The sequence below is a fragment of the Falco punctatus genome (genome assembly GCF_963210335.1).
Source record: "Falco punctatus genome assembly, chromosome: 8".
In the NCBI taxonomy this organism is placed as follows: domain Eukaryota; kingdom Metazoa; phylum Chordata; class Aves; order Falconiformes; family Falconidae; genus Falco; species Falco punctatus.
The window spans coordinates 12,185,433-12,202,417 of record NC_137588.1 but is presented as its reverse complement, the minus strand read 5'-3'; the positions used below and the strand labels follow the sequence as shown (position 1 = coordinate 12,202,417).

Here is a 16,985-nt window from a genome sequence, read left to right as displayed (position 1 = left end):
AAAAAAAAAAACAAAAAAACACAAACACCAAAACCTAGTCAAAACAAGAGTTCAGACCTTGAATTCTCATTTTCTGATTGACCAAAGGCAGTTTATCTAGTTCTAAAATGGCATCTGGTTTTGCGAATTAACTTGCAAAGACCTAGGATATGAAATGGAACAAAGCTTTTAAAATACAAAAAAGAAAGAAAACAGCATGAGGAAGGTATAGGCAGAAAGGAAAAATATGCAAAACAGAGCACAGAAGAAAGAAAAGCAAAGTAGGAGCATGGGACAGAGAGACATTAAAAAGTACACAGTCTAAAACAGAGAATTACATTTAGCAAATCATCTTTCCAATTACAAGTAATGCAGTCGCAGGCAGCCCCTGTCCCTCCAAATGACGGATATAAAAGAAATGGAATGGGGGAAATGGAAAAGGCACCAAGAAACATAAAATACTGTTATGGTTTAAAAGAAAAAAGAAAAAAAAAAGTGTTGGGTGATGTCAAGAAATCACTAAATCTGTTTATCTTCTTCCAGTATTTCTCAAACCCAGAGCTTTGTGATGAAAATGATTGCTCACCAGACAACCCTGGCATCCCAGGATTTTATTTCATTTCTTTAAGTGTTCAAGCATGCATATTAACTTGTCAGCTTGTATCTGAGAGTTTTACGATGTTTTCTTTCCTTCCTTTCATTGCCAAGTTCAGTACTTTAACAGGAGTGAAAGCAAGGCAGCCCTGCTACCCTAGCTGGCAGGTCAGCTCCGTCCTACAGGCACCCTGGCGCCCAGCACAGCGAAGGAGGGGACAGAAGAGAGCAGCACAGTTGCCCCAAAATGAAATAACATGGAATCTCACGTTACTCAAGTTATGTTCTGTACTTCTCTGCAGCAACGAAGGGTGAAAGAGAACAGACAGATGTAAGAGCTAACCCTGTTATGAAAAAGCTGACAATAACTGGTACTTCTGCAGCCTGGCAGGCTACAGCATCCCTGGGAAATGGATGTTGCCAAAGCAGTATGCTTCTTCAGATTAATAAAACGCACATCTTGACGGCTCTCATATTTCGTTACAAGTAAAAATTAACTTAGGCGTATTGGTGACTAGCGTTTGTCTGCTGCAAAGCTCACCTTCATTCAATTTATGTCTGTCATTTAAAATTTGAGTCTATAAAGAAATAATGGAAGAACCTGAATTTGTGGTAGATGGCAGGTGATGAGGATGCCAATCTAGTCAGGCAGGTAAAACAGAGAAAATTAGATTGTAGAACTGTATAAGAATCAACCGTGAGATCTATGTTCAACACAATGCAGGTATTTCCAAATATCTGCAGTGGAAGGAGCGAATGTGACTTCTTCCCCCACCCCAAAAGAAAACCTTAGTGGATTCAGATCATCCCACTAACCAGAAAAAGCACGTAAGGAATGTCAGCTAAAGCAGACCAGGAGGTCAACGAGCCACAACAGAAAATGGACATACCCACTGAGATGAGGTTTGCACTGAGCAGGACAACAGCGAAATTCTAACCAAGCTACGTAGATCTTCCACTGATAGGGGAAAAAAAAAAACCACACAGGGGAAAATAAGGCAAAAATTAAAAGACAAAGAGATCAGAAATAAAACTTATGTCTCTAGCTGTGTAGAAATACATCATATTCATTCCTGTTCTTTCATACACATACAAGTTCAAGCAATTAATAGTGCAGAAGGAAATAAATCTGTCAGCTTCTGGCAAGGATCACATTATTCTTACAAAATATAAACAAGCCTCTCTTACAAGTGTTATAATCAGGGATTTATCAAAGCATCTTCCTAAGAAGCTGAAAATTGTATCTGATATACTGAAGGCAATAGAGAAGTCACAGCACTACTAAAGACTCCACAAAACTAAAAACTCTACCCATAGCCAAATGCTGCATTTGTGGGAAGGAGTTTAAGGAGTGGAGGGGGAAATTAAGGAAGTCATAAGAACAGGATGAAGTGAGTGGTCCTAGTGAGATTATGTATAGAATAAGCATATGCCTCTATAAATACAGACTGCACAATCCACCCCCAAGTATCTATACATCAAGGAACCACTAGCAACATCCATGGAATTCTTCTAATTTCACCTTTTATATGGACTGCTAGGAACCATTTGATAGATTTATGTTGAAACGCTGGAGCGAGTTCAAAACAAACAAACAAAAAAACAAAACCAAAAACCCACAGCATAATCAAGACTAAAGGAACCGATGTATGAAGAAAGAGGAAAACAGCTAAGCATGCCAAGCTTGGAAAAGATGTAAGGATTGAGGATTCTTACAGTTTACAGATATCTGAAGGATGTAACCATCAAGGAGTAAAAGCAAACAGTCAAGACAAAATGGGCTTAAATTCAAACAATGCAGAGAAAAAACCACTGCAAAACTGTAAAATTATCAGGAAATGAGGAAATGCTTCCTGACAGAAAAGTGTAACAGTTATTTTAAAGCACAGAGCATCCTATATAGATGTGCATGTTAGATCATCTTACATGGAATTAGCTGTAATCTGTGCCTCCAAGAAAGTCCTGATCCTGATCCTACTAGATGGCTGTGGACGCAGGGGTCAACCAAAGAGGCTTTCACTGTTGGGTTTTTTTATGTGAATGATGATGGTTCTATTCCAAACTGAAAGGCACAAAAGGTTTGTATGGAAATGTAACTACATTGAATACTCAGGACAATTCATTTAGATGAAAGGTTTTGAGCGATTACGGCTAATAAACATGCTATTTCTAAACCTCTGAAGTGATATTATGATTCTGATAGACCATATGGTTTCAGCATATTTATACTGCGATGAGCTCCTTGGAGCCTTTTTGCACGTCAGCTGTGACTGAGGAAGGTACTGGGGACACTCAGCAGGTTTGGGGGGCAGGGGATGTGGGGGGAACGTGGGGGACCCCGCACCCGTTGTGGTTGGCCATGACACTGATGTGAGTCACCCACTTCCCTCCCCACCCCTCCCCCAGCTTCACTGCTGCCAAATTTAAGGAAGCATTTCTTCAATTTAAGTCTTCTTTGCCAACCCCAATACACAGTTCAGTAATCAAAAGTTGGTGTTAATTGACAATGAATTAAATTAAGCAAAATTCCCTGTGTTGAGACTGTTTTACCAGCAACAGGAGCAGATGCTTTTTTAGAGGTCAGTATTCGATCTAAGACCCCGCTCACAGCATTGAGCTCAATCAAGACCTCCCGTGTCATCGCGAAAGTCGCAGCTGCTCCAAGAGCCCCCCCCCCCCCCCAAGTAAACAAGAAATATTACTGAGTAATATGAAATCTCACGAACTTCTTGCACCATCAGTCTTATTCTTCAGAGGTTCTCCTGTCATCCCTCTAAGCAGAGCGGCACTAAGCACTTCTTTTTTATAGGTCACTAAGATATTAATACTTTTTACTCCTTTTCACTTTATTCCCAGAGTCATGTCATGAGACAGAAGTACAGTCACATTAACCCTATTGTAATCCTGCCATTCGGTTGCAAATGTGGCCTATTAGTAATTAATCTTAGAACTGAAGGTAATAATAGCACTCACCACTTCACCAATAGCACTGCTCATCCTGCATTTATAGCTCGTACAAGGACCCTTGACAGGGGAGAGAGAACCAGGGGAATGTGTTAGCTACTGCGAAAATGAGATAGAAGCTATTGACTTTGTAACCCGTAATTCACCAAAAGCTTTTTCTTCATTTTTTTCTGCAGTTAAACACATGCTTTAAGAGACAAAAGGTCCTTTTTCTTTCTCTTGATGCACACATGTGAGACTCATTAATGTTAATTGGATTTATGAATGCCTGTTGAAAAGAGAAGAAACTGTAAAGATTTCACATTTGCAGGGAAACAATCAAAGGAACAATTTCTTGTGCATCTTGCTGATGAAGAGATGAGGAAATAATGGATGAGTCACTTTATATTATGATTCAAAATTCTTAAAATAGAAGAGATGAAAACACTGATTTCTGTATGGGTCATATTCATGTAAGGAACTCTTTCTAAGAATCCAATTTGAGCCTTCAAGTGCAGTCCTGCTTCTAATTACCTAACTCCGAGAATAAATCATGGTCTCTGAATTGTAATTATACAGATTTGTTGCTGTAATTCAATTTGGCAGGTGTAAAATACAAGTGTAATTTCCTCTACCCCCCTGTAGTCTTCAGAGAGACACTGAACTTGAGCCATTTGCTAATTTATTCCATATTGTAGCTTTCACATTTACTACGCATCAAACTTCTGACAGATTTTTTTAGAAGGCGATTATATATGGCTCCGGTTACTCTACTAACCGATTTGAAAATAAATCCAACATTCATCCCTTGACTTCAACATGGTCAGCATTAGCCGGTACCTGGCCTGCAGCGACCAGAACACTTCAAGGCAAGCACTAGAATTCTACTGCTTGTGATGGGGATGAAGGAGAACATACTCAGTCTTCACATGCACAGATCTGCTCTATGGGGACTTCTGCAAGGTTGGTCTTCTGCTCAGTTCCATTCCAGTAAGTGAAAACTGTCTGTTCATATCAACTAGCCCCCTCTTACAGAAAAGAGAGATTCAGCCACTCATAACAAGCTTTGGCACTGCCCTCCCTCAGAATCATAATTGCTCTACGTAAATCATGAACTATAGGAAATGAGTATGATGCCATACCACTGTGTTAAACACGGGTCTGCATATACGTAATATAGTTTTAAAATATAATAAAAACTAATTGCATATGATAATTATAAATATTATATACATTATAAAATATAAAAATCTAATATAACTAATTATATAAATATATAAGAGCAAAAAAAAAAAATCAACCCATAAACAGACCATACCTGCTGTATGAAGAGATGCAAAATACCTGACCGATTTCCTGGAAATACTCAAACTATGGAAGTATACACTGTCCATCCCACAATGTAAGAGCTCTGTGGGCTGAAGAAAGTCAGTTTTATGGCTTGTTCCTTATTTTACCTTTTTGCAACAATCTGCGTCTCCAGTAATGCAGGAGTGCACCACACAATGCCTTTAGAAAATGCTCAGCTTGACTTTTCCTTGCCTCTGCATAATGCTGTTCTAATAGCAAATCAATTCCTCTATCAGCAGTGCTCCTGAGTACCTTTTAAAAGCCTTTCTAAAATTAGAGATTCTATACTCCAGCAATTTTTAATATGAAAAAGTGTAATCAATAAAATACTGCTGATAATGCATATGATTTGTGGAGAGTGAGAGCTAAATATGAATTCGTTTTGGACAAGTTCCGAGTCCATCATCCTTCTTAATTATAAGTTGGGTCACTGACTATGAAAACCATGACTCAGCTCAGGAATCCCTAAAAAGAAACTGTAAGTAGATTCAATAGTTGCATTTGATTTATTTGTTACTGAGAGCTGAAACAAGCACTATATGTCAGACCTCTGACAGATTAGGAGATCCCCAGAGAAAGTCAGCTAAGACATGGCTCCTGCCAGCCAGCCAGCACCTGGAATGTGAGCCACGAGCACCCAGTGGTCCCAAAAGGCCGTAAGCAGGACATGACAGTGACATGCCTCGCTCCCCAAGGAGCTTCATACCACAGAGGATGACATTAAAAGCCCCTCTCCTACAGATCAAACACAAAATCATAACATTGACTGAAAGGGACATTACACCTTGCTTAAGAGCACAACCAGGCAGATTAAGGCTGCTTAGTCAAACTTTGAGCATCTCCAAGGATGGAGTGCCCTCAGCCTCTCTGGCAACCTCTTCGAGTGCTTGACCACCCTTCAAATTTTTTCTTTTTCCTTATCCCTGATCAGAATTTCCCATCTCTTAACTTCAGCTTGTTGCCACCCTCCACATACCTCCAAGAGGAATCTGATTGACCAAAAACTCTCCAAGTCTGTCCAGTTTCTCAATGCAAGAACCCGAACAAACAAAGCAGATATACTGCCACTGCCACCATGAACATGCTGACAGGCAAACCTTTGTCATAGTCTTTCCTCAGTTCCACCTTATCATTAGTCACTGCAATAGTTTGCTAACATTTGGTGACCCTTCGTTTTCACTATATGAAATAGCTTGGGTATTTTTGCTCCCTTCACATACCTAGCTGAAGTTTCCCTTCAAATACCAGCACACTGGGAAACTCCATTTTTCTTCTTTACTTCCCAGTTACTCATAAAGCAGGTCCACTCTGGGCACACGCTGCCACCACCTGCAGCTGCAGGCATAATGCTCCAGCTACGGGGATTCACTAGGCTTTCTCTCACGACATTGCCTTGGCAATTCCGCACTCACAAGCACTCAAAGGTGTTTTATAAAGAAACTCTCAAGTATTTTGGACATCCTGTTGGTAGTAAGCTCTTGTCTCTGCTCAACAGACCCTGAGTATTACAACTCCATAAACCTTTGGAAGTGGTCCTTCAAAACTGTTTTAATCTCTTTCTGATCATTAATGCTACCTGCTAGTTCACACACATTCATTTATTTGCCAAACAAATAGCTGTCAGGTGATTTAGTGGTTCCTTTGGAAATATTACCTCATTTTTTCTCCCTTGTAAAAGAATATTTTCCTTAAAACTATCACAAAACTAACATTACTATCAGAAATATCAAAGCAAAGAACCAACAAGTCCCAAATCTACTCTGCAGTTTGCTTCACTGCTAACCTCAGAGTAGTCTAAAGCATCAGCTAACTATGTTTTAAGAATGTATCATAAATAAGCAGCATAAAAGCTATTAGCAACCCTGGTTTATTTGTATAAACCTCATGTGAAAAAGCATAATGTTCTTCATGTAATTACATTAAGTTTCCAGAGTCTCGCTTCTAAGTAAACCTAAACTTTTTATCACTTTTTTTGACAATAAAGAATACTTTGTAAAAATAGAATACATTCAAAAAAAAAAAAAAAATACTGGAGACTGTAATCTAGTGTGCTATGCTGCAAGTTCATAAAAAGTCCAAGATCTGTGGTATAATGTTATTTATGCCACTTAGCTACTTTGTAGTATTTTTTAAATTCAGAAACCAAACCAAGCCATAACATCTGGATAAACACCTTCCTGTGCTATTAACAATGGGGAAGAACCCTTGCATTAATGGAACGTAAGTCGTTCATGGTGTCTCCTATCAGCTGCTTTGTTTCCCTTGGTATTACCGTTATTTTATAAAAACAAGTTATCCAAACATGAAAAATACTAACACAATAAATAAATAAACAAATAAAAGTTACCTTTGCTGATTGATTCAAGCCTGTTGGTCCGGAGAAGCTTATTACCATCGCCACGAATACACTTTAGAAGCCCCTGCCTTTTTCAGAGGTCGTATCAGCTGACGACACGCTCAGTCCTTGCCCGTGGGGAGCGGAGAGGCAGAGCAGTGTCCCGTAGCAGGTACCACGTGCTCCGCAGGTCGCTTCCCCATCCATCCTCCCTGCCCACCCTGCTCAGGTACTCCTCATGGCCACCCCCCCCTCCTTCCCAGCATAGCCAGCAGCTAACTGTTAAGAGGCGAACTGGATGTGGTATTGGCAGACCACGGACCTTTTTTTCCTACCACAGAAAAACAGTGCTGCTGAACAGGCCAGAAAGCCATCCTGTGAACTGGGAGCAGCCGAAGAACAAGTACCAAGGCGGGGACAAGCAGGTTTAGAGACTGGCAAGGCTTTCGGCGAACATCTTTGTCCACGCTCTACCCTTTCATGAGACAGCAAAGCCAACTGTTTCCAACAGAGCAAGGCCAAACATCTTTAAAAAAATCAACACATTTACGCAAACTTCCCTAAGTAATCATATGTTTCAATAATAACTAATTTAGAATCAATAAATAAATAAAAGCATTTTTCTGTACAGATTCAGGCTCAAGTTGTGTCGCGGACTGCTTGGCTAGACCCATGTATGAATCATAACCCTATACAGACCCAAGAGCGTCCTCAAGCTTGAAGTCCAGACATTTTATCAAACTCCATTTTATGAAGTAGTAGCTGATACGCTGTTCTGTAATGGGTATTGTGCTCTCCTCTTAAAAACACTTCCAACAGAAATTAAATACTTAGAAAATGCAGCTGTTTACACAGAAACCCTAAAAGAACAATTACATCCTGCCATGTAAATCAAGTTGTAAGTTTATTTATTGGGGGGGGGGGGGGGGGGGGGAATCCACAAACTTTATGGACACACACACACAGAAAAGAGGGGGGTTTGGGGGTTGTTCTGTTTCTTAAATCACAGTCTCACAGATTTCAGAAACATTGATTTGTATTTGCTGTGGATATATGTTATCAGTAAGCTGGAAAGGAAGCAGTTTTCCTAATCCAGAAACTTATTTCTGTAAGGTGAAGAGGCAAATTCTACCAGACATTTTGCACTACAAAGTTTTAAAGAAAACAACCTGACCAAGACTTGGCCAATGTAAGCAATACAGCTATATGTAGCTGTGAGAAATTCAGCAACATGAATATTTGAGTTGAGCTGGGTCCCAGAGGAGGCAGTCCGATCACTCTCTATTTGAGGAAAGAAGTCTCTCTAAAAATACCCTTTTCACCAAAAACTAAAAAAATATTAAAGAAATGCAAAGACAAGTTGCTACAAAAAAAAAATAATAAATCTCAGTTCCTCAAACCAATTTTAAACATTTTCCAAGATGCTTCCAGAATTCTAAGTCAAACCCCTGTCCTTCACTGTATTCAATGAGGAGAGCAATGGCAGGCGGGAGAGCTGGAGATTACTCTCCAGGCCTTATTTGAGGATTTGCTCTTACAGCTGTGGGGGAACAATTTGCATGTCCTTTCTTACAAAACTATCTGTACAACTACCACCATTTAAAATCCCACATGGAAAATATCTGGAAATTTACTATCTGAAAGAATTAAAAAAAATTGAAAAAAATAGGGTTCTGCAGAGATTCGTGTTCACATACAACTCAGATGGTTCAGAACAAACATCTGCCAAGGGAAAAACAAAACCTTCTGCCCAATCTGTACCCCTGCCATGGCTAGTGGCATTCCCTTCCCTAGAGGAAGGGAATCGTAAACATACTTTAACAAAATAAATTAATTACACTATGAGTTTAAAATTCCAGTTTCCTGATGCCTTCAGGCAGTTTCTTATCTCTATTGAAAAAACAAGGTTAAACATGACAAATATTGTGCCTCCTCGTGAGTAAATGTTGTTTTGTTTACTTTGGGGTGGGTTTTTTTGGTTAAACAACATGAAGTCACAGCTCATCACATACCAGCCTCTCAAGAATGCTGGAGGAAAAGTGTTTGTTCTCACTCCAAAAATGCGTGGAAAAATGAAAGGGTCTGACTAGTATTTGTTTATTAGGGATTGGCCAGATACAGCTAAATGAGGAAGGCTCACTCCCTCTCCTGTGTTTACATTTGAATCACAAGCAAGCAAACAAAAAAAATCAACTCACTTTCCACCACCACCAGGCAGTGTTAAAGAACCTATGCTATAAATAAGGCCGCCATCATTAGTAACTGTATTAAGGTATTATATAATAGAAAATGCTCTGGATTGATTTTGTGGGATTATCTTGGTCCATCCCCACATTTCAAGATGCATCCATTCAATATTTTTGACTCTTGCAGAGATTAGTTATTCCTGCTGGCATACTTGGGTGCCATTCAAAAAAGGAAATATTGCAATTGTCACCAGATAGGGGCATCCAAGATCTTGCAGCTATTTAGTCAAGTCCTACTGGAAAACCCAATGTGCTAAACTAAAAGGCCACTACTCGGTGTCCCCTGGATGTCCTCCTCACAGTTAACTGTTTTTTTCAATGGTGAATCCCTGATGATAGGAAGGTCAGAAAACCCACACGTTCCCACAGCCTATGGGAAAGGTGAGACTTTTAGAACTGCAACCTGCACCTTGAGAAGGTTCCGTAAGTTTAATGCATCCAAAAGTATGTATGGTTTTGAAAATACAGAAGCCAACTTGCTGTTTGCCAGTTAGCAACATGTTAAAACAACATGTGCGCAACAGAGTTTTCCAGACTGAGCAACGCGTTAAAATTAATGTTCTGTATCTCTGAGCTCAGAGATTGCTATGGATATTTGCATTAGAAAATATTCAAGGCAACGGCTCTCCTCAGACTTACTCTTTAAGGCCTTGATCTGAAAAAAAAATAAACAAGTGTACTAATTTAACCATGGTAATAGTCTAATTACGTTCAACAGAATACCGATGTGTTTGAAGCTTATCATGCATTTAATAAGCTGTTACAGCACAAAAGTCTGCCTCAGTACTAGCTCTGAATCAGAAGCTGCCCCAGTTAAAATTTGCTGCATGTTGGGCTCCAGCTCCCACTGTATTTTGGTACAGATGATGCACTCATACGGAGCCTGATGGACACGAGTGCCCCGCATCTCACTGCATGGCACCTGCGACCCCTCAGAGTTGCCTTGGAAATGCACATAAATTATGATAGACTTATCTTCGTTCAGCTAACCAAAACGACCCTGCTGATGGTGCTTTCACTCAGGCCTACTACCAAGAGCCTTATTTAAAAAAGAGTCGCCTGTGTTCAGACAAATGAACTCTAGATGCAGAACACAGATATGATTTCATTGTTACTTCCCTTTTACCGAATTATTTTGTTGTCTTCCAAGTGGTTGGTTTTCAATCATGATTTAAGTGACACTGATTAACTATTCAAATCAAATTAGGTAGAATTTGTTTTGCATTTTAATATTTTAATGAGTTAGGGCTGTTCAGCTTCTCTCACAGAAAAGATGGAAACATTATCGAGTTCCAAGCCTGGTTCGTGAGCACAGTGAGACGCCACAGACACCAGCACGTTCACAGGGGACAAACCCCTCATGGAAGTACCAGGTAATTTTTCTCCCTTAACCAAGATAACTCAAGCCTAACAACTCTACCCTACAAACTCCGCAATGCTAAAGATGAAAAACGTATAATACATTGCAATTTTTTGTAAAAATTTTTTTTCTAAAAAAAAAGTTTTATTAAATCCTGCATGTATAAGACAGAATTTTAAAACTACCCTCGGCTACTGGCAATATACAATATGGCAAACAGAACTGCAGGACCTGTTTTTACCTGTATTTAAAATAAACCTCTGGTAAGTTTTGTTTATTTCACACGTGTTAAATGACTCGAAATCAGCAGGCATTTCCATCTGACCATGCATGAGTACAACAGCTAGAAGATTTTTCATCAGGAAAGCCGATTTACAAGTAGTTTACTGCTTTCTTACTGTAGTAGGGTACGCATAGTTGTAATAAAAATCAATTTTAAGAGAATTTCTATGACCACCACAACATATTTACTTTAGTTGATCTAGAAGCACAAAAATATTCTACAAAATGTAAAAGAGCTAAAGACAACAGACAGCCTGAACAACAGATGGCATTTTCAGAAGACACTAGCGTACCAGCATCTGAACTCTGTGGAGTTCTTATAAAAGCAGAACTAAGCCCTAGGACTTGTAAAAGAAGTTGTAAGTATTTTCATATATACACACACACACACACACAAAGGTTTATAAATAAAAATTCAAAGCAGTTTTGTTCAATAAACCTAAGAGGCAAGATAGCTGATGGCAAAAACAGCTGGATTAACAAAATATGGTCTTAATGGACAACCAACAGCTTTTTAGACAGACCTGTACCTACACTGTATTTTAAAGGTCAACATGCACTCCCTGCACCTACAACCAAGCTGACTGGGAGGCATGGAGCTGTACTACATGGTAGCCACCTGAAGTTCATGTGATCTTCCTCTCCACACTGAGCTCAAAGCCTGATTCCAGTTTGAGATCATTTGTGCCTGTCTCCCTTGGAGCTGGGGACCACTATTTCAATTCTTCCCCTGAAGTCCCCTGTGCATACATAGTTATAACCAAAGTATAAACCTATATATTTACATGCATATAGAGAGGTTATTGTTATACACAGTAACAGGTTACTGTGTTTGGTACATTTGAAACAGCAGTCTTTAACCAACTACTGACCAGGGAATTCTTGACCTCACCTACTTTCTATTAGTATCAACAAGACACTTAAAACCACAACTCCAGCAGCAATTCATACCATATAAAGGTCTAAACTTTTCACTGACCTCCTTGGGCAAGCAACTGAACCTTACTCATTCCGATCAGCAACAGAAAAAATGTACTTGTCCAATTAAAAGATGTGAATGAGCCCTACATGGCTAGTTCTTCTTCACTGCCATTTACACCAGTAGACTATCCTTGGGTGAAAGAGCAGATATTCAGTCACCAGTCACGTACCAGCTACTCAGAAGACCAAGAGTCAGTTCTCTTGCTGACAAACCAGAAACTGTACATGTAACCAGGATAATGCTTGAAAATGGTTTGGTTTATATTCTGAAAGACATTTTAAGGATTTAGCAAATCGCTTGTGGTTGTGAGTCTGAACAACTGATTTCTCCCTCCAGAGAGCTATTTTTCCATACAAGTTTCAATACTTTTTGAGATTATAAACTGCAAGACAGCAGCCACAGCAAGGAAGATAAATTACAAAGACAGACTAGTGTAATTTGACATCAATAACATAAGGTATAGAAAAAAATAACACTGTAAGTGCATGAAAACTTCAGGAGATCTGTGGACAAAAGAGTTTGTAGCAAACAAATTTCTACAGATTGCTACTGCTAAAAACAACAGCCTTGGGAAAAGCTTCAAAGTCACTAGATAGGAACCCTGACAAGACATGGCCAAGCAATCAGGCCTATATTCATTGATTAAAACACCAAGGCATAACCAATATTACATTAAAACACAGAAAGAGCATCAGAAATTTGCAACATCATTACACATTACTGACCCACATGGTAAGTTTTGAATTTCTTGTCAAAAACGATCTGCCATGCAAAGATCAGCAGTCGGTTCACTTGAACAGTACCCCACCAACAAAGCATCCCTTCCAAGGAGCTGCCCCAGAGCACCGAAGTGGTAGTTCCATGATTGTTATGAGGCTTTACGTACCTGAAGGGTGTTTCAGACAGTAGAAACTGCAGTGGGGGAGGACAAAGCTTACCCAACAGCCCAAACACCACCAGCTCCTTTTAACCAAACCGCTGCATTTTCTGAAGGAATTTTAAGAGTCAGGATGCTATTCTCCCACATGTGCTGAGTTTCCCATCAATTCATTATTCAGATGCGCTCTCCTGATAAGGAGCAGCACATTACAATCAGGTACACGGGTCCTGCCCGCACGGAGCTGTTACCCGGGGGCGTACACTCTGTGCACCCTGCAAAGCTGCACTGTCAGGTACCCGCAGCTGTACACAGACAAGCGTTCCTTCATCCTCCCCCACCATCTCACTAAAGCTTCATTCACAAGCATTTTTTTCATATCTTACTTAATTTAAAAAGTGGGGGGTTATAGTAGCCTCTTATCTCAGTTTGGTTAAATCCACCCTTTGCTTTGTTCCCTCTTATGCCTTTCACTTCTTTCCAAGCTCAGGTTTTCCCTCTAAATCTTCCCTTGAGGAACAAAAGCATGGCCATCCCCTCCTTCTCCTACACTTCACCTCATCCTTTTCTCTCCACCCACACAATCCCATCTCAAAGCCTTGCACTCAGTAGACACTACAGGTAGATATGACTTAGAAAAAGGCCGTGGCTGGGAACTAGGCAATAGAAACACTGTTATTCCATCTTTTTACCATAAACTAACTCTCTGATGCTCTCCACTGAGAAAGACTTTTTTGGAAGGACAAAGCTTAGCGCTTTATGTTCCCTACTAGGTGAGCAAGAATTTGTAGCTCTTTCTTCCAGTTACCTTCTGTGGGCTTTGAACCAAAACTTCGTAAAGCTTTAGATGATTAATTCTGTGTGAACCAGGACATAGGCAGAGGATGAACATCTAAGGATCACCTGCAGGGACAAAGAGTTGGGAAAAGTGTTTCTCAGTGACCTCTCTTGGAGAGCAGGGCAAAAAAGATGAGTTGCCGGTGAACAGCAGGACACTTCAGTGTGGGACAGCAGCCAGAAGCTCTAAGGACCTTCCTCCCCTGAAACCTAACTAGCTACCAGGTTTGAAGATACACTACACAAAATCATCTTGAAACCACAACTTCATCATTTGACTAGGACCAGTACTTTCTTAATTGCTGTGAAATTCTACTGTAGCATGTATAGTCATCTTTCTTTCCAGATAGAGCATAGTGGCAGAACTGTTTAAGAGAAGCATAGCTTAACAAATATTGCAAGTTTTGCACAGAAGCAGTTCTATGCTGTACAAGCAGAGGCTGTTGTCAGGTTCTCCTCAGTTTATGAGGAAACAGTGATGTTAGAAAGCTTGGAGCACAGATGAAAACTGGCGGAATGCTTTAGAGCAAAATAGGAAGGTAGGTCTCAGTCAGAGTGGCTCCAAAATATTTCTGGGGTTTAGATTGACAAATTGCTTTTTCTCCTGGTCTTACTCTAGGATAGAAGCCACCAAGAGCATATTAAAAGGCTGCATTCTTATCGGAACTTCTACAGGCATATTCTACTTTGTATTAATAAAGATTTTAATCTTTTTCCATTTGAAAGCCTATTTACAGGGAAAGTGACCGATCCTCTGTTGGTTTCAGCCTTGGAGCTGGCTGAAATGTACTTCAGCACCACAGAACTGTTAGTCTGAAGTATCCAATCGCCCTGTATCACAACCCAATGGTATCTCTCCCTCCTTTAAATTAAAAATCAAACATAAATAAAAGTTTGACGTCTGCGTATGTAGCATTTATTTCATAGCAAAGGACTTCATTTTACTGTCCACAGAGCCAGCATCGAGAACTCTCCCTTTTTAACCCTGCAAAAACTTTTGCCAGTTACTCTCCCCACCGCCCACAACAAAAGCTTCTGAAAGGTAAGGTGTCCCATGGGAAACCCAAACCCCATCCTATCTCTTCTCCCTTCACATCTACCCTGTCTCGCTGAAGAACAGGGTTGAGTTAAATTTCTTTCCAGAGCAAGCATGTTTCAAAGCCTACGCAATATTTTTATTTGATTTTTAAGTTAATACCAGTCTTCTCCAATGTAATTTGGTCACTAATGTTTTTACTCATTACTCATGATCTCATAAATAGACCAATCAGGAATGTTGAGAATACAGGGCTGCTTTTTTTTGCCAGGGTGGGGGATCAAAAAGCCAGAATAAAATGTTATTGAAGCAGAATCATTTACAAATTACAAGATAAATACACAGTCCAAAAGTTACATCAGAGTATTCTCAGTCCTGTCCAAATGCATCTTTACTAAAATTTTTCAGTAGAGAGAAGGTGATGCATCATGCAATTATTTTAAGTGTACCAAATATTTCTACAGTGGGTCTTGAGTTTGCAACTGTTACAGTGAAATATTACATGCATATTGCCATCTCATGGATACTACAAATACTTGTTTAAAATTCCAAGAACGTAATCCCTAACAGAAAAATATGCAGAATCCACAGCACGTAAAATTGTGGTAAGATTTACAACGTGAAAGCAGGAACTTTACATTTGCAACAGTCCAAAAATCTGCCTCAGATTCTCTCGTAGTAGTTACTATTTTTATGACTTGGCTCAGACTTGCTTTAATCTCTTTATTTAGGGAGAAACTGCAAGCTTGCCAACTCCAGCAAATGTTAAGTACTTTAGTAAATTCCCTATCAATATAGGTCATGCATTCGAGTGAAGAAGAATGTGGCAAGTTCTGCTCCATCTCCTCCAAAGGGGATTTCAGAGTAAGACGGCGATGGGAGAGAGTGATAAACAACGTGGCTAAGCCCCTCTTTCAGCTCCATCCTACTCTCCAGACGTCTGTCCGCACTTTGCTGTGCGGCGATTGAGATGTTACGTGATGCAGCTCACCCAGCCCGCCGTTATCCCACATCCCTTTCATCTGAACGGGCGGGAGAGCACACGTATTGCCAACACTGGCGCGTCGTAACTCTGCCATTGAAGTTCAGCAATAGTAGCGAAGCCAGCCCAGGCAAGTCAGCAAAAACACGCAGGAAACCCAACAAATGTAAAGATATCAAAGCAGGGCACGTGTACACAGAAACAGTTTTAAGAGCCTTAAGATGCAGACTTCCCGGAGCACCGAGCAGTTACCTGAAGCCATCAATTCCTTCCAAACGCGGAGTTTTGCTTTGAAAAAACTCGGCAGCCCAACCATCACACCCGGGTGCCGCTCCCCAAGCTGCTCTCGCACAGCCGCATCTCTGAGCCCAAACAGCTCAGACCCCAAGTAACCAAGTTTGGGGTCCCCTCCTCACTTCACCCAGCCGCACTTCCAGCCCCCCCCACTCCCCGTCCGCAACGGGAGGCGCCCGGTGCGCGGGGGGTGTCCGCCAGCCGCCCCCTTCCCCGGGCCGAGCAGCCCCAGCCCCGCGGCTCCCCGCCGAAAAGGGGCTTCGGGCTTGCCGTTCACCGGCTCTCCACAACCAGCCATGCAAGGGACATGCAAGCGCCCACCCTGCCGCTGCACAGACCGCCCCAGGGACGCGGGGAGAGCCTCCCCAGCACGGAGGGGAGCCGGGCGGGCGGGAGCCGAGGGCACCGCATCCCCGCGGCGGTGCGGGGCGGTGCGGGCACCACCGACCGCGCCGGGAGGGCCGGCACCCCGGCTGCCTGCGGCGCCGGCAGCTCACCCACGGCGGCTGCCCGCCAGCCGGAGCCGCTGCTGCGAGGAGGGGAGGAAGGAGGGAGGCAAGGGAAGAAGCCATTACCAGAGTTTTGTTCCCGTTCTTGCTGAGGGGGCCACGGAAAACTCCCTTGATGTTGCGAAAGTGCCCGTTGCTGAGGTGCGCGGAGCTGATGACAATGTAGTAGCACTCCATGGAGCCGGGGATGGGGCCGGGGCCGCCTCCCCGCCACCGGCGGGGCGCTCAGGCCGGCCTGGGCTCGGCGGGGAGGGCCGGGGCCGGCGGGGCCCCGCGGCATGTGCGGCGCCGGCGGAGGGGCGGGGGGCGCAGCCCCTCAGGCGCGGCGCGGCGCTGGCTGCCGGGGGAGGAGCGGCGCCGCGGCCGCGGCGGAGCCGTC

General features: G+C 41.8%; 1 protein-coding gene across 16 annotated transcripts in view; it reads right to left on the bottom strand.

The window, feature by feature from the left end:
- The window catches only part of ZNF804A (zinc finger protein 804A), a 228,827-nt gene extending 211,842 nt beyond the window's left edge, over positions 1-16,985 (bottom strand). For 10 of the 16 annotated variants that reach the window (XR_013929987.1, XR_013929988.1, XR_013929989.1 and 7 more), the window contains exon 1: positions 16,673-16,825. Coding sequence is in view for 1 of the 16 variants with exons in the window: in XM_080399324.1 (XP_080255450.1) it covers positions 16,673-16,783 (111 nt within the window). In the remaining 15 variants the exon portion in view is untranslated. The other 6 variants (XR_013929999.1, XR_013930000.1, XR_013929996.1 and 3 more) reach the window with 5 other exon arrangements.